This window comes from Sapajus apella, unplaced genomic scaffold, assembly GCF_009761245.1.
Source record: "Sapajus apella isolate SASKATOON/1434 unplaced genomic scaffold, GSC_monkey_1.0 scaffold10, whole genome shotgun sequence".
Taxonomy (NCBI): domain Eukaryota; kingdom Metazoa; phylum Chordata; class Mammalia; order Primates; family Cebidae; genus Sapajus; species Sapajus apella.
Window position 1 is genome coordinate 2,547,871 of NW_022436950.1, and position 18,968 is coordinate 2,566,838.

General features: G+C 35.5%; 1 protein-coding gene across 1 annotated transcript in view; it reads right to left on the reverse strand.

Annotated features, from left to right (window-relative positions):
• The window catches only part of RBM44 (RNA binding motif protein 44), a 43,444-nt gene that overhangs the window by 18,315 nt on the left and 6,161 nt on the right, over positions 1–18,968 (reverse strand). Inside the window, exons 2-10 of the mRNA XM_032277764.1 lie at positions 14,071–14,161; positions 8,798–10,407; positions 8,475–8,533; positions 7,098–7,274; positions 6,213–6,396; positions 6,098–6,120; positions 5,648–5,732; positions 3,945–4,059; positions 3,096–3,224 (exon numbers count right to left, since the gene is read on the reverse strand). Of these exons, the coding sequence (XP_032133655.1) occupies positions 3,096–3,224; positions 3,945–4,059; positions 5,648–5,732; positions 6,098–6,120; positions 6,213–6,396; positions 7,098–7,274; positions 8,475–8,533; positions 8,798–10,407; positions 14,071–14,143 (2,455 nt within the window). The 5' untranslated portion in view covers positions 14,144–14,161. The remainder of the gene's footprint in view (positions 1–3,095; positions 3,225–3,944; positions 4,060–5,647; positions 5,733–6,097; positions 6,121–6,212; positions 6,397–7,097; positions 7,275–8,474; positions 8,534–8,797; positions 10,408–14,070; positions 14,162–18,968) is intronic.

Here is an 18,968-nt window from a genome sequence, read left to right on the forward strand (position 1 = left end):
GCTTAGAGAAAAACAGGTAACAGAAATGATCCTTTTTGTTCTGATGTGTCAGAGAAAATGTGAGCACTGTGAAATATTTTATGTTTCCTTTTTACTAACCCAAGTTTATTATAAAGTTATCAGCAACTATCAGCACTTCTAGACTGAGGACTAACAGCCTGCAGTACAGTTTTAAGATTTCTGGGCCTTAATCATATCATCTTAAAAAATAAAGATGTTGGGTTAGTTAAGTCTCTTGTAGCTCAAAAATGGATTAATTACATCTAAACAAAGTAATCAGTTACTGTAATTGTTGTCCCTCGGTATCCCGGGAGACTGGTTCCAGGACAGCCTGAAGATTGCTCAAGTCCCTTAATGTAAAATGGCATAGTGTTTGCATATAACCTACCCACATCCCTCCATATGTTTTAAATCATCTCTAGATTAATTATAGTACCTAATACAATGTAAATAGTTGTTATACTCTATTGTTTAGGAAATAATGAGCCTCCCAGAAAGTCTGTACATATTTAATACAGGCTCTTGAAAATATTTTCAATCTGCAGTGGATTGTCTTTCATTTGTCTATCTAGAAGTGCTATCTAGAACACCGTGTCCACACACAGGATCTTAACTCCCTAGTGTTAATGCAGGCTACAGCTAGTGGTCTGAGAGCTCTGATTATGCACATTCCCTTGCTGTGGAAACATCATGCCAAGAAAACCTTTTAATTGGACCAGGATCTATAGCAGGTATTATAATATGTAGCTTGTAATAATATGTAGCTTGTAAAAAAAGGGGGGAGACATCTTGAGTTAGGCAGCATGATTTTCCAAACTACAAATACTAGGATTATAGATACATTTGTTTCTTGATAAAAAATTCAAAATTCTTAGAGTACATTTTCATAGTCTCTATTGTGAAGAGAACCTGAAATCAAAAAGGATCTACTGAATGGAGATTCAAATTACTAGCAAATCCTATACCTGACACATAGGGAGTACACAAATATTTGCTGAATGAATCCTAAAGTAGCTTTTATGTATGTGCTTTATAATTTTTATATAATAATAGGAGATGTGCGATTTTTATTTTTTTTCATTAAGTAATAATATAAGAGTAGCCTAATACTTATCCAGTGTTTCTGATGCTCCAGGCACTATGGCAAGCACTTTATACACATCATCTCATGTAATTCTTACACCACAAGGTAGCTATTATTATTTTCATTTTGCAGATAAGGATACTGAGGTCTCAGGAGTTTAGGTCACAAATCTAGTAAGTGGTGGAGCTGGAATCCAGGGAGAGACTGTCATCTTTAGGTAATAATACCTAACCTTCATTAACTTAACTTACTTCATTTGTTAATCTCATTGAATCATGATGTATTCTAAAGAAAAAATTGCAAAACCACCTACCTTTATATTTTTACATTGGAATGAGGAGGGAATAATGAGCTACAGTACAGTTAAAAAGGGTAAATAAGTATCAGAAGACATCATGCCCATCACCTCACTTTCACTACTTCAATACAAAGTATCTATGAAATATCTAAATGAGCTGCATGGCGTACCTGGCACTGGAGATAGGCAGTAAACAAAATATATAAACATCCCTGAGCTCACTGAACCAATGAGACGATGGGAAGTCAGTCAATATATCAAGTAGGCAAATCACACAGTATTGTGACAAGTGACATGAAGAAAACTAACATGAGGGCAGAAAAAAAACAGAATAAAACTAGATGATATGGGGCTGGGTGCGGTGGCTCACGCCTGTAATCCCAGCACTTCAGGAGGTGGGTGGATCACTTGAGGTAAGGAGTTCAAGACTAGCCTGGCGAAACCTTATCACTACTAAAAATACAAAAATTAGCTGGGTGTGGTGGTGGGTGCCTGTAAGCTGAGGCAGGAGGGTTGCATTTAGCCAAGATAGTGCCACTGTACTCCAGCCTGGGTGACAGAGTGAGATTCTATCTCAAAAAACAAACAAAAAACAACAACAACAAAACCCCAAAACTAGAGCATATAATGCCATTTAATTTAAATTGGATATGTGTATTAAATATATGCATAACAAAATGCATAAAATTGGTCATTAAAATATTCACAGTGGTTATTGCGTTGGAGAAACTTCAGTTAATTTTAATTTTCCTATATTTTAAAATGTTATTTAAATCATGATAAGCATTATTTATACAAGCAGGAAAAAACAATAAAACCAATGCTGATATGGAAAATAAAAGAAAAATCCACAGAAGATCCAGAGAAAATAAGGAAAGGTAGCATAAACTTCACTAGAAATGATAGAAGGACAGTAATCACAGGTACTAGAGAAAATTGTAACTATTCTAAGCAATTAAGGACTATCTAAAGATGAAAACATCCCTAAAATTATTGAAGTAAGAGTTCATCATTAGGGCCGGGCGCGGTGGCTCAAGCCTGTAATCCCAGCACTTTGGGAGGCCGAGGCGGGTGGATCACGAGGTCAAGAGATCGAGACCATCCTGGTCAACATGGTGAAACCCCGTCTCTACTAAAAATACAAAAAATTAGCTGGGCATGGTGGCGCGTGCCTGTAATCCCAGCTACTCAGGAGGCTGAGGCAGGAGAATTGCCTGAACCCAGGAGGCGGAGGTTGCGGTGAGCCGAGATCACCCCATTGCACTCCAGCCTGGGTAACATGAGTGAAACTCCGTCTCAAAAAAAAAAAAAGAGTTCATCATTAACACCAATTTGACAGACTAGACCTCGTTGCCTGATGGTAACTGGGAAGCTGGATTTATTCACCATGTACCCGTGCCTGGAAAGTGCCTGATGAGGGCTCAGAGGAAAATGATGCCCTCAGGAGTGCTGATGTTGGCCTAGAGCAAAGGGAAGAATGCAGGTATCTACCTGTTAACTAAATCTTGGATTTAAGCTTTTAACAGTTTTTTTCTCTTTAAAAAATTGACCTCCAACTGAACAATTTCCTCATTTTTTATATTTATAAAGAAAAGCCAAAACAGGAATAAATTATTAAAACAGCTCAGTTGCCCAACACAACACAGAAGCAGGTAAGCACTATTTTACAAATAATCTAAGCTAGGATTTCTCAGTAAATTATTGAGAGCCAACCTAGTGTAAGGTCCAGATTGCATCTGTCTTGTTCTATTTGATTTTCTTGTGTTCCTGAGATGTCGACTCCTGTCAGGTTTTCTTTAGCATCAAACCAGTCTTCACTTATTTCTTGGTAATGCCTGCAGTCTAAGGCATTAAACACAATGAGCTATGAATTCATATAATGTCCAACACAACTGAAAAGTTATCTAAAAACCATGGATACAGCAGTATGATGATGACTACTAGTTTTATATATAAATCTAAAGATAAATATTAGCAAAATAAGAGAACCAAGCATAAAGATTCTCTGAGAAGGATTTTCAGCAGTCACCAAATAAAATTGCTTTCAGTCTCAGTGATCTGTTTCCTAGTTTTCCTTTAATGAAAACACTATTCCCAGCTTATTAAAACCCGTAATAAGCTGCATTTTGAATTGTCCTTTAGTGAAGACATATTATCTTTATATATGCAATAACATAAAACCTCTTTGAAAGAATTAAGCAGTATTGCACCTATTTCATTAGACTTAAATTAATAATCTTTTGGAATGATCATAATCTCTTTTCATGTGCTAAAAATACACATGATTTACAGAGATACAAATTAGATACAAGAGAGAATTTCCATACTGGAAACATGAACCAGCAGAATAAAAGTCCATATTATTATTCAGCATTGTCAGTTATATTAGGCAACCTTAAGATGTCAAGTAGCAATAATAAGAACATGCTTGACATTTATAATCAGAATGCCATTCTGTCAATTTAAAATATTTATTTTTATTTAATGAATGAACATTACCGGCATGTTAAACCTTATTTTGTTTTCCAGCGTCTATACAAGATAACCCATTTTTATACTAACCTTTATCATCAAGTTTCAGTTGACTAAAGTCTGCATTTATATCACCGTTTTTTAAGACATCTTTCTTGGGTGATATGCTTTGCGTAGCATGACTATTGTCAGACGATAAAGACATCTGAGGATTAAGATAATAAAAACAACAATAAATAAGGACAAATAATGATTTGGCTCTTACTATGTGACAGGTACTCTTCACTGGCATTATTTAGTCCTTACAGTAATGAGGGCTATGAAAGCAAAACATTATCAACCTGACCTGACATATGAGAACACAGAATCTAAGTAACTTGTTGCCTCATGTTACACAGTTAACAAGAATTACAATTTGAATCCATTCTGTGTATAGTGACTGCTAATACTGCTATTTGGCAAAGTGTGGCATACATACATGAGAAGTAATCAAGATAATTTTTGGAGAGAGATATATATAAAATATTTATCACATTAACCTTTAACAGCTATATATTTAATTTAATGTATGCTTACGTGTATCTTTTATTTATGAGAAGCAGTATTACTTTCTTATATGTAATAGTTATTATTTAAAGTTATGTAAAAAGAGAATAATTTAAGGACAAATACAAAGCAACATCATAGGTAATATAGGGCTACGGTAAATTGTGAAGGTGGTACATGAACGGCTGAAATTTACAAACACTATACTAAGTTTCATGCATTACCAGTTAATATAATGAGATAGGAATTAAAATGTAATCCCAACTTAAAATAGATATTGTTTTGTACTCAAAACTAAGATTATAAAAAACTATATTATATCTGCATCTCATTCTTTAAAAAATAATTTATCGTTCTCCCTAAATAAATAGGTTATACAATTGCTACCATTAAATACATTAAAATCTAGTTTTGGATTTGTTAATTCTTCATGGATAACTGAGATTTTTTTTAAAAAAAGAAATTAACAATGGAATAGACAATGTTAAAGTAATTTACTTTTATTGAATCAAGTATTTCGCTTTTAACTTTGGATTTCATCTTGGGGGATTAATATTACTCAAATAAAGAAACCTCAGGGTTAAAACCAAAGTCAGAAAAGCAAACTAAACCCCAGCTTTTCTATTCCATTGCCTCCTTGCTCAATAATGGAATAGAGTCAGTGTTTCCATAACACTTTGTAATTTTCAGAGTGTTCTTACATAGATTAAATCTTCCTTCTTGGTTGTCATCTGACAAACATTTTCTTGGGGAAACCAGAGTGAGTGAGAAAACCTCTGACACGCATTTACAAATGATTTTCATCATTTCAGTAAAGAAGAAATTATAACTTTTCCCTGTCTAAAATGACTGAATTATTACTTTACCTCATGAGATGAAGGTATAAAACGTTAGTTTTAATTGTACTGGCTCAACATGATGATGGCACTAAATTATAGTTTGCCTAGGACAGTCCAGGTTTATACTGACTGTTGTAGAGAATTACCATTACACTCTTTAAAACTCAAAAGTCTCCTGGCATGATGTAAATTATATGTTCACCCTACTCAACATACACAGTTGATATCTGTTTGATCAGGATTCAACATAAACATATCATTATAATCAGTTATATCCCTCAAATGGTAGTACACAAAGTAAGCCAGTTGAGTGAAAAGGAAGATGTCAGGGTTTCTAAAAATTATAGTTTACTTTACTTAAACCATACAATTAAAGATTTACACTGATGAACTTTCCAGGAACCTTACTTGAGAGAGTGTCTTTTTTAGTTTCGAAGAAACATCAACATCATGAGCCCTTTGATTATCTAGTTCATCATCTGCTTCTGAAAAGCTAAAGAGAACACTTCAGAAGAAATACGATCTAATATTTGACAGAAGAGTAGCGTGACTATAGTTAAATACAATGTATATTTCCAAGTAGCTAAAAGAGAGGACTTGAAATGTTCCCAAGACACAGAAATGACAAATACACAAGATGATGGATATCCTGAATACTGACTTGATTAGTACATACCCTGTGCATGTAACAAAATATTACATGTACCCCATAAATTTGTACAATATTAAGTGATAAACACTTTATTAAAACATTTATCAATGTTCTAAAAAGGGAACAAAACAAAAAGTTTAAAGTTAGCTGAATTAAACAATATTTAGGATCTAATGAATTATAAATCAGATGAAACCATAACTCACACATGTGTTTCCTTTTTCATTAGCTGGAAAAAGAGAAAAGGAAAAGAAATATTTATTTAAAATGTTTTCTGTCTTGATGAAGTAAAATTTTTATCCCTAAAACATATATACATACCTTGGAAGCAAAAGTAGAGAAGGTAGATAATAATTTTGATTCTACTGACAGTGGGGGCAGCTCTTCCAGTGGTATGCCCTGGTGTATTTTTTCTTTCAAACTTACATATTTAACTTTTAAGTCTCCCAAGAGAGACAGTAGTGCGGATCCCAATTCCTTCGTAGCAGAATTACTTGATAAATTCCTGTTCAAAAGTTGAGTGCACGAAACTAAATTATTTAGGCCCAAGTCATCCGTTTAACACTAGTATTATACACTTGGTTCTTGAACACCTGTGCTCAAGCAATCCTCCTGTCTCAGCCTCACAAGTAGCTAGGACTACACGTGTGCCACAATGCCCAGCTAATTTGTTAAAAAATGTAGAGAGAGTGGTCTCATTATGTTGCCCACGCTGGTCTTGAGCTCTTCGCCTCAAGTGATTCTCCTGCCTCAGCCTCCCAAAGTGCTGGGTTTACAGGCACAAGCCACTTTGCCCAGCCCCACTTGGTTCTAATTTTACTAGATCTTTAGATATTTTCTCTTAAATGTTGAGTTAAAAGGAAAAGCTGAACCACAGTAAATGTGTTTTTCTAAGGGCAGTACAAATAACTCTGAACACATAAGCCAGAGAAAGTGTGGTAACATGTTATGCAAAACCCTGATTTCACCCTTACTTGAACTTCATAAAGAAACAACAAATCTATGCTTCCACTGGATTCGTCATGCCAACCATGCATTGTGGCCCCTCTGTGAAACTCAGGGGTTCTCTTACCCTTAGACTGACAAACCCAGTAACAATCTACTCCTCATTTTACTCTTCAAAAAGGAAACTTAAAGAAACTTTCTAGAATAAACTTAAAGCTAGTGACAAATTTCTAAGAAAAAACATTTAAAATTAATAAACACCTATTTAATCCTTCCCTATTTTCCATTACAAGTTTGTAAATATCACAACAATGGCGACGACACATCTGATAGTGAACATTTAAAAGTTGCAGCTCTGCTTTTACGGCTCTCTGCTTTATTTTCCGACAGCACATTGACGGCAAATCCTTCTCCGTATCTTTAAAAAGTTGAACTTCCCTTTAAAAATAAAAGAGTATCAGGTAAGATTCCAAACATTTTTCTACAGTAATAACATGCCTCCAGAAACAGATTTTAAATTTTTAATATTTCCCTGTCAAGTTTAAATCAATTTCTACTAAAGATGAAGAGGCTGTAGGAACATATAACAACTTCAGAAAACAAGAAGTTAAAGCTAAATATATTCCTTTTAGAAGTCGAGGAAGTAAACAATTCTCAAATTCATACTTTATTTTATCAAAAAAGTATGAATTTGAGAATTGTTTATTCTGAAGAATTGCTTATTCCGGATAAAGTCGTTTTGGAAATGACCTTATTTGTCCAGAATCAATGGATTTTTTTTAACCTAAATCAACCTTTGGCCAAGATTTTTTAAAGTTATAAGCATTTTGGATGAAAGTTATTCTTAAAACATACTGTCATTTTAACAGAAAATAATTTACATATTTCTTAATAATTAAGGGTCATTAACATAAGCAAATATTTTGCTGTACTATTATATCAAAAGGCCACAAGTCACTATATTTTTTTTTTGAGTATTAGTTTTTGGAGGTCTTCCCTTGTTACTAATTGCCACTTCTAGCTATTCTCAATAGTTCTGCTTCTAGGAACTATTCTATTTAATTTTATAGAACTGAAATACCAGATTAAACATATTAGAAGAATGAATAAATGAAGGAAAAAGTAAATGACCTCAGAGTATGATAACTAATTTGGCTTCTTAGACCTTCCCTGTTTCTCTCCCTCCCACTTCCTCGTTCTCCACTGTGTTCTGAATTACAAGAGTATCTAATAAATGCAAAGCAAATTATGTAATGAGTTAAAATCAAGATTAAAATGTTCCTGTAAAAGTAGCTATTTACTTCTCCAAATAAATGACATATTCCAAAGGTAATTGTTTTGGTCTACAGGTGAATAAAATGAAGGAAAATGGAAAATTAAGTCAGTATGGATTTGGGTTGAACAAGTAAAGATTAGATGCCACGAGTTTCTGAAGAAATTGAGACTGAAATCTCAATAAATAAAGAGCTTTAATATTCTATATTGTTTTAATATTTATCTGAAGGTAAACGGTTAAAGCAGATGATATCTTAAAGTCCATTTTAGCTATTATTCTATATGGGTAAGTATGCCACACAGAAAGCAACTATTTTGATATTTTCTTCTAGACGTATCTGTAAGCTTATTTATCTGACATACCTCTCAGGATGTTTCTTTAGGTCTGTGATATCAACCGGTTTTCTTAATTCCAGGAAATCCTGAAAACATGATTTAAAATTAAATTATAAACAACCTATGTTATATCTGAAATTCCAAACTAGTAAAATGTATAATTCAGTTTCTAATAGATTTTGTGGGAGGAGCTTCCATGAGAGAACTGGTGGTAATTTACACACCTTTCCCCTCATTTAGCATCTTCTAACAAAAGCCTTAGTACAATTCAACAAACCAAAAACATTTACATTAGCATACACTGTCTCTTTATGAAGTCTAAATTTTATTATTTCTCATATTGATTTTACCTTATTTAGAAAATTTCCAACAGGTTTTAAACTGTCAACTGAGGGAGATTTTCCTGATCCTGTTGTCATAGCCATCTGTGTATCTGTACAATCTTCACTGTATGACCAATCTGTACCACAAGCCACACTTTTCTGTTTCTCATTTTGCCATTCATCAGGTCGTTTTTTATTCATCATTGTTACCTCCGTGTTGCTTGATGTAGATACTACAGAAGGTCTTGTACTTGTTGCCCTGCTGGTTGTGAAACAAGCCCTAAAATCAGTGCTAACGTCCACTGTCTGATTAATTGTGACTGTACAACTTGCTCCATCTGTCATTGATTTAGTACACATTCCTTCCATATTGTGAAAGCATGTTTTCTTTGTGGTACTGCTATTAGCAACTTTTAGGGAACTATTATCTTCTTTTGGCTGATTATCTCTGACTGCAATCTTTGGTAGTGTAACAGAAAAATCTAAGGCTGAGTCAGGGGCGTTTTGCAGGCTTTTATAATGTGAATATCCGCAGGAAAAAATTATTGAATCATCAAAAACAGAGGGCCAGGAAGTTTGATGGTCTTTACAGGGTTGGCGTAATGTCTCTAAAGCTTTATGTTGTGGTAATGTGCTAGGATTTTCAAGGTGCTGTAATATTTTCTTCTCAACAATTTTATTTCCACAAAAATCTTTACTTTTATTTATTTGAGATTTCATTTTTTCAGTATAAATTTTCATTTTTGATACTTTTTGGGGGCTTAAGGAACCACTTTTAGATTGAGATTCCTGGTTTCCTGGAGAATTGCTTCTTAGTACACTGCTATCAAAAACTATGTGGCCCGTTGAACTAGTCTCTTGTTCCTTACACTTTTCATGCTTTAGGTCATGATATTCCCGTAACATAACAGAATTCTGAAATTTGGAGACATGAGGTGAATTTTCTTGTCCATAAACATCAAGTGAATCTAAAGAGATGATAGAACCACTCCCCGAGTTAACACAATTATCTTCTCCATTGCTAGCACATTTAACTTCATAACCTGAATTTCCTAATTCAACAACTTCCAGATTACATATACCTAATGTTTTTGTTTGGTCAAAAGTTAAATGGTTACTTATGTATTCTTGTTCTTCTGCACTGTGATATTCCTGCTGTGAGTCTTCATCTGTATCATGCTTTTGTATATCTTCAGCAGTTTCTTTATAATTAGTATCTGAAATATTGTAGATTCTTTCCAAGCCAACAGTCTTATCTTGATATTCTAAAATATCAAAAAACATCTCCTCTTTTTTCTGCACTTCAGGATCTAATTCTGAACTTAATGGAGTAAGATTTTCCTTCTTTAGTTTTGACTCTGGATAATGTATAGAATATGTTTCATTCAAGAGAGCATAGTCAGTACTGTCTTCAAGTTCACTCGACTGAAAGTGAGTACTCTCTCTGTTAGTATCTTGACTCACTGAAAAAAATTGTTCTAATAAATCCATTTTGTCAATATTGCTAATTTCTTTATTATTAGCGCTTTGCTCTAGTGTCGAAGAATCCCAGTCATCATGAGGAAAAGTCAATTTGACTTCATCACAACCACTGGAGGATAATGACAAATTTTCTTTCTTAGGATTCGAAGGTTTATCTGATTAAAAAAAGGATAAAAATATTAACAGCAACATTATAGAATCTAAACCCTAGAAAAACCTTAGACATGATCTGATTTAAGCTCTTTCCAATGCAGGAATACTTTTTACATCATCCATGACAAATATCCCTTGCAGTAGCAGCTAAAAACCGAACTATGTCCTCCCAAATGCATACATTGAAGGCCAGACTCAGACTCATATGCTGGAAATGGGGACTCTGAGAGGTAATTAGGTTTAGATGAGGCCATGAGGGCAAGACCCTAATTATAGCATTAGTGTCCTTTCAAGAAGAGACACAAGAGAGCTTGTTACCCTTCTCTCTCATGTGAGGACACAGCCAGCAAGAAGGCAGCCAGCTACAAGCTAGGAGGAGACCCTCTCACCAGAACCTGACCATGCTGAGACCTTGATATCAGGCTTCCAGCCTCCAGAACTATGAGAAAACAAATGCCTGTGGTTTAAGCCACTCACTCTATGGTATTTTGTCATGGCAGCCTGAGCTAAGACAACAGGTAGGATTTTCTTGAATTCTTTCAATGGAAAGGAATTTACTGTTTATAGGGAAGCCAGTTTGTAAAATGGTCTAATAAGAAACCTTTTTCTTAGAAATTTATTTAATAAATCTTTATGTGCCTCCTAGTGCTAGCCCTAGGCATTGTAAAAACAAAGAAAAAGAAGATAGAGACGTTGTCCCTAAGTGCTTATGGTTTTCATATGGTCATGATAAGCACACAAAAATGTAAATTTTTTTTTTCTTGAGACAGAGTTTCTGTCACTCAGGCTAGAGTGCAGTGGCATGATCTCAGCTTACTGCAACCTCCGCCTCCTAGGTTCAAGCGATTCTCCTGCCTCAGCCTCCTGAGTAGCTGGGATTAAAGGCACCCACCACCAAGCCCAGCTAATTTTTTGTATTTTTAGTAGAGATGGGGGTTTCATCATCTTGGCCAGGCTGGTCTTGAACTCCTACCTTGTGATCCACCCACCTTGGCCTCCCAAAGTGCTGGCATTACAGGTGTGAGCCACTGCGCTCAACCAAAAATGTATTTTTAAAAAAGTGCTGACAGAGTTGTGTTGATGGAGCAGGTAAATTTTTGAGAAAAAAGGGGAAACAGACTTCAGAAAAACTTTATATTTAAAAAGTGTTTTAAAACAAAATAGACAAAATTATTTTAGGCAAACTCAACACAAGTACAGTTAGCTGTGTGAAAGAACATGGCATTTTCAGGAAATTGTAAGCCAGCTTGTCTGTAGTAAAAGAACTCTTATGAGAGTGACAGGAATGATGAACTGAAAAAGGCCTTTTATGATGTGTTAAGGAGTTTGGTTCTTATTCTAAGGCAACAAAAGACCACCGAAAGCGTCTTAAAAGGTTAGTCATTTGACTGGAATTGAGTCATTGAGTCAGTCCTGGCAACAGAAAGAATAAAAACTTGAAAGAGGAGAATAAAGGCAGGTACAAAAGGAGTATAGAAGTGGGACTGAAGAAGAGACTGGTATGAGAGTTCCACAACTGACAAGTCTCGGTGGCCAATTAGAGATGATAGTAAGAGGAAGAGAGAGAGCAGTGGCTTTCAAAAGATTTTTTGACTAAGATCATAATTGGAATTACATTTTATATCATGACCCAGTACACACATACATATGTGTATGTGTAAAAGTAAAAGAAAAATTTTACAAAACAGTGATTATTCCTTGTCCAATGTATTCTAGTATTCCTATTTTATTTTATTCTATTTCACTTAAAAAGTTGATCACAATCAGCTAAACTGATGTCATGACTTACCAAATGGCCAATAAATACCTACTTAAATATCACTCAAAGATAATACTTACATGTTTACAACTTGGCACTATAGTTGAATGGGAATATTCAGAGCTAAAGAGATAGGGACTGTGTAAAGAGCAGATTTAGAAGGTAAAGAGGAAAAATGAGAAGGAGGGGGAGGAGGATAATGAGTTCAATCCTGGGCAAGTAGAGTTTGAGGTTAGTAATAAAACACCCAGATGTGAGTGTCTGTCCAGTAAGCTGTTATAAATATGTGTTTAAAGATAAGAGTTGTTTGGGAGTCCTTTAGACATTGTAGATACTAATTCTTTGGTTTTTTTTTTTTTTTTTTACATTTGTAATGTAAGTGAATTTTCCTAGTTTATTGCTTATCTTTTAACTTTTAAAAATTATTTTAAGAGACAGGGTCTTGCTATGTTGCCCAGGTGCTAGACTTGCATCATGCAATCTTCCTGCCTCAGCTGCCCATGTAGTTTGCCTGGCTTTAAATTTTTATAGTGTCTTGTCATATCAGAATTGTACAGGTTATTTAGTTAAATGAATCAGTCTTCTGTAACTTCTGGGTTTTGTGTCTTTGGCCTTCTCTACCAAGTAATTATAAAAATATTCTCTTATAATTTATTCTAATTGTGTGTGGGGGTGGGCTGGGGGTTAACACTTAGTCTTTTTACACTACACAGAATATATTTTTCTCTTTAGCATAAGGTAGGACTCTAACTTAATTTTCTTCCAAAATGGATGGTCAATTGTCCTAACACCATTTGCCAAATAATCCACTATTCTCCTTCTGAGGTGAAACAACATTTTTACCATATTCTGAAGACCTCCTGTTTCTGTTTCATGATTTTCTAAGAATTTATTTCGATTTATTCTGTTCCATTAGCCTATTATCTTTTTGTATAACAGTATTATACTGTTTTAATTATTCTAGTACCGTGGGATTTTTTAATATCTGGTAAGTTAAGTTTTTTCCTTTATTTTAAAAATTATTTTACATTCTCTCCAACAGATTAATTTTTTAAAAGGTTTTTTTTTGGAACATTTTGAATTGCATACAATATCCTATTAGGATTTACTGAGATAGAGAAGCATTATCATGCCCAATCTCCAGAAGCCTTTCTCTAGATTTCCAACATTTAACATATGAATAGAAAGTATACGGTTTATTCCGTTAGGGTTCATTACTGACATCTTCATTGTGTAACTGGACCCTCTTAATCTTCTTACAATGCTTTCTGCATTGATTATACTCATTACTACTATCACCCTAAATTTTTAAGTTAATTTGTTTCTTAACTTGTCCAACCTTTTATCTTAAACCTTTCTTTTCTGTTTTAAATGTGTCTCATGAACAATGTAGAATAGTTTTTGTTTTAACCTAGAATATATACCTCTTAATAATTTAAGCTACATATATTCATAAGCACATAAAATTTAGTCATTTTGCTTTTTTATACTCTTGCTATTTCTTATTTTCTTTCTGCCATTACCCAAGAAAAATACATTTCAGATTTATGGGAAGAAGAAAACATAAAACTTGGGCAGCAGAAGTCAGCCTGCTGACTTTCTGCTTATCACCCTGAAGGTAGCTATACCTGTCAGCAGTTCTTGAAAGGCTGGCTGGACAGAGATCCTCTCTTCCTGCTCACTTTCCCTTTCGTAAATCTTCCATTTTCCTGAAAGTTCCTGCCTAGACTGCTCTGATCCACCAAAAATCACCTGAGTCAATTTGGCAAGTTAAAAACACACGAATCTTACCACCTTAGAGGGAGGAAGAGTTAAAAAGCAGCACCTCAAAGGGCAAACTGTCTGGCACAATACATTTAAGCACCCTTCCCAAGCAAGAATAAAGGTAAGTGGCCTAGACCCTTACCTTTCCGGAGGTTGCTTCCATTACTGTGGTAGCCTTTACCAGATGCTGTCTCCAGTACTACAGTGGCCTGCATCACTTGAAGATATATAATCTAGAAAAGATATAAATATTGAACTTTTATTATACTTAAAAATCATAAACTGACAACTACATAATAAACAGAAAAGACATGTTCTTTTAAAATTTCCAAGGAACATTTTTTTTAAAAAACCAATGTGTTAAGTCACTAAACTAAGTTTAAATCCAAAAAATAGAGTCTTAAGACCATAATATCACCTCTTTTATGTCAAGCCTAGATAAAAAGCTTCTGAAACAAATGTACACTTATTAAAAACCAATCACATGGCAAATCCATATGATGGAAAACCTCTCAGCAACAGAAATAAATAAACTATTGATATATGTTACCTCATGGGTTAATATCAAAAACATGCTGAAAGAAGCTAGATAAAAGAGATCACCTATTGTATGATTCCATTTAAATAAAACATCCAACTAAAGCAAATTTATAGAGAGAAAGCAGATTAGCAGCTGCTTGGGATAGGCAGTGAGGGGTGGGAAGAGAGATTAGCTATAAATGGGCATGAGGGATAAAAATGTTCTAAAACAGATTTATGATGGGATGGTTGTAACACGTGTTAAGGTTACTACAAATCATTCAAATCAGTAAATATAACTCCAAAAAGCTGTTTGAAAAAGGTAATGATGGGCCGGGCGCGGTGGCTCATGCCTGTAATCCCAGCACTTTGGGAGGCCGAGGCGGGTGGATCACGAGGTCAAGAGATCGAGACCATCCTGGTCAACATGGTGAAACCCCGTCTCTACTAAAAATACAAAAAATTAGCTGGGCATGGTGGTGCGTGCCTGTAATCCCAGCTACTCAGGAGGCTGAGGCAGGAGAACCCGGGAGGCTGACATTGCGGTGAGCCAAGATCGCGCCATTGCACTCCAGCCTGGGCAACAAGAGCGAAACTCCGTATCAAAAAAAAAAAAAAAAAAAAAAAAGGTAATGATGATGACGTTTTACTGATACACATTAGATGTACACATTTTGGGGGTATATGTGAGAATTTGGTACATTCATAAAATCAACCCACGGCAATTGGGATATCCATATAATGACTCTGAATCTAGCTGCCCATGAAGCAGCCTAAGCTAATTACTGGTAGAAACACTAAGACGCCCCAATGGACACATGAATAATCCCAGAGGCGACAAGCAGAAGAAAGTCCAGCCAACTCACAAAATCATTTTGAGCCTCTGGCCCCTACTTATCTTCACTTTCCATACCCCAAAAAGCTGAGGTGTCCACGGCAGAATTCTGGTAATCAGGTGTTATGTAGGTTCCTGATGAGTTAAAAAAAAAAAAAAGGCATTCATTGTGTTTAACTCTGAATTATTTCAATCACTGATCCTGAAAAAAAATCATCCAAATTTACTTTCTCTGTTCTACAAGGAGAAGACATTAAAAAGCAGAAGATCTCATGTCATGGAGACAACCACTTTAGCTTTGAATCCTGACTTTGCCACTTAGTAAGCTGTGTGGACTTGGATAATTAAAAAAAAAAAAAAAGACAATCAGAACACAGACTACCAAAATCTATGGGACATGGTCAAAGTTATAACCATAAAAAGTCACAGCTTTAGATGCTTATTATTAAATAAAGCTAGAAGTAAATGAATTAAACAAGAATCTAGGAAGGAACTAAAAATAAGCCAAAAAAGTTGAGACTATAGTTAAGACAAAAGCAGAAGTGATCACTTTAAAAACAGTAAAAATGGTAACTAAAATCAAGAGCTATTATTTGGAGACTAATAAAAGTAGATAAATAACAGGTTGGGTGCGGTGGCTCATGCCTGTAACCCTAGCATTTGGGAAGGCCGAGGTGGGCGGATTGCTTGAGCTTAGGAGTTCAAGACCAGCCTGGGCAACACGGTGAGACCCTGTCTCTACTAAAAAGGCAAATAATTAGCTGGGTGTGGTGGCATGTGCCTATAGTCCCAACTACGTGGGAGGATGAAGCGCGAGAATCACTTGAACCTGGTAGGTGAAGGTTGCAGTGAGCTGAGATTGTACCACTGCACTCCAGCCTGGGTGACAGAGTGAGACACTGTCTCCAAAAAAAAAAGTAGATAAAAGACAAATCTCACTAAGAAAAGACTGAAACAAAAATTAGCACTGAGAAAAGGAACATTTTTGCAAGCAATAAGGAGGTACTTTTTTGTTTGTTTTGTTTTTGTTTTTTTGAGATGGAGTTTTGCTTTTGTTGTCCAGGCTTGATCTCAGCTCACAGAAACCTCCGCCTCCCGGGTTCAAGTGATTCTCCTGCTCCAGCCTCCCAAGTAGCTGTGATTTTGGGCATGTGCTGCCACACCTGGCCAAGGAGGCGGATCAGTTTAAGTCAGGAGTTTGAGATACTGGTCAACATGGTGAAACCCCATCTCTACTAAAGATATAAAAAATCAGCCAGGTGTGGTGGCGGATACCTGTAGTCCCAGCTACTAGGGAGGCTGTAGCAGGAGAATCCCTTGAACCCGGGAGGTAGAGGTTGCAGTGAGCTGAGATAGTACCACTGCACTCCAGCCTGGGCAACAGAGCGAGACTCTATCTCAAAAAAAAAAAAAAAATTCTTTTCTTGGTTTTTAAATTGCCGTCAATGAATAAGAGGCCTGAATTACTTAGCCTGTCATCATCTTTATTATTAAAAATTTAAATAAAGCTCTTATGTGACAGAAGTGAAATCTCTTGAAGACAAACTATTAAAATGTTTATCTACTTATAAAATATGCAGTTGTAGCAAATTTATGAAAAAGATAACAATCTTACAAAATTGAGAAATAGTAAAAAGTAGATATTGTGGCAGTGACAGCAGGACTCATTAAACTCTCCCCTACTCAGTTTCAAAACTCCTTGCCAGGTGGAAGCTTCTGAGCAAAGTGCTCTGGACAGAAGAAATCTATATTAAGGTCAAAGCACAGGATAATTTCATCAATCTGTAACTACAAATACACATATTAGTCTTTGACAAGTCTCAAGGGGGAGTCCCCTGCAGATTTCTGGAGCTCTTCTTCTATGTACCTCCCTTATCTCAGGAACACTGTCCTGCAATTTCTAGCTGCCTTAGCGTTTCTGAACTCCAATCTCTGTCTCAGCTCAGGAAGACCTCTGCTTTGCTTGAAGTCCTTGTTCGTTTTCCATGGTCTACAATGTGCTTTCGGGCAGGAAGCCAGGCTATCATCATAGTACTCATACTGGGTATTTTTCTCAGAAATCACAGTCCGACACTGTGTCATAAAACAGTTTTTTCATACATCTGGCCTAGTTTTCAAGTTGTTTTATGGCAACATGATAAATCCAATGTCTATTACTCTGTCATGGCCAGAAGCCTCAATATGCTTGAAAGTATGTTCTCAGACTGCAGTACAATTAATAATGATTAAAAAACAATTTTCCTAATATTTGAAAATCAAGCAACAAATCTGTAAATAATCCATGAGTGAAAGAATATATCATAATAAAAATTAGAAAATGTTTTGAACTAAATGATTATGAAAATACCATGTATTAAAATTTGTGGGATGCAGCTACAACAGTGTTTACTGTAGCTTTAATTGCTTATATTAGGAAAGGAAGGCTTAAAATCAATGATCTGAGGTCCTATTTTGAGGACATAACAAGTAACTTTGTCAAATTCCACAACTCAGATGGACATACTTCCTTGAAAACCACCTTCTAAAACGAATACAAGAATAAATAAATAAGATTGATGTAAAGAAGGGTATTTCCTAGGTTGTCTTCTAAGATTTTTATAGTTGAAGGTCTTTTTTGTTTGTTTTTAAAATTTTTTTGAGACAGGGTCTTGCTCTGTCACCCAGGCTGGAGTGCAGTGGTGCCATCAGAGCTCACTGTAGCCTTGACATCCCAGGCTCAACTGATCCTCCCACCTTAGCACTCCCCCACTCCCTTGAGTAGCTGGGATTACAGGTACACAACACCATACCTGGCTAATTTTAAAATTTTCTATAGAGACAGGGTCTCCCTATGTTGTCCAGGCTGGTCTCAAACTTCTGGCCCCAAGCAATCTTCCCTCCTTGGCCTTCCAAAGTTCTGGAATTACAGGCCTGAGCCACCACACCTGGCCTTGAGGTCTTACATTTAAATCTTTGATTCATTTTCAGTTAATTTTTGCATATGGTGAAAGACAGAGGTCCATCTCTAGTCTTCTGGATATGACTAGCCAGTTATTCCAGCACCATTTATTGAATAAGGGAGTCCTTCTCCCATTGCTTTGGCTATTCAGGCTCTTTTCGAGTTCCATATGAATTTAGACTAGTTTTTTCTAATTGTGTGAAGAATAGTGTTGGTAGTTTCACAGGAATAGTGTTAAGTCTGTAGATTGATTTGGGGAGTATGGACACTTTTACAATATTGATTCTTTTTATCCATGAGCATGGAATGAATAGTTTTCCATTTATTTGTGTTGTCTGATTTCTTTTAGCTGTGCTTTATAGTTCTCCTTGTAGAGATCTTTTACCTCCTTAGAAAGCTGTATTCCTAGGCATTTCATTTTCTTTGTGACTATTGTAAGTGGTATTGTGTTCTTTATCTCACTCTCAGCCTGGTTGGTGGTGGTGTATAGAAATGCTACTGGTTTTTGTACATGGATATATCCTGAAACTTTACTGAAGTTGTTTATCAGATCTAGGAGCTTTTAGGCACAGTCTATGGGGTTTTCTAGATATAGAATCATATAGTCTGCAAACAGAGACAGTTTGACTTCCTTTTTTCCTATTTGGATGCTTTTTATTTCTTTCTCTTGCTTGATTGCTCTGGTGAGGACTTCCAGTATTAACAATGAGTAGGTGTGGAGAAAGTGAGCATCTTTGTCTTGTTCCAG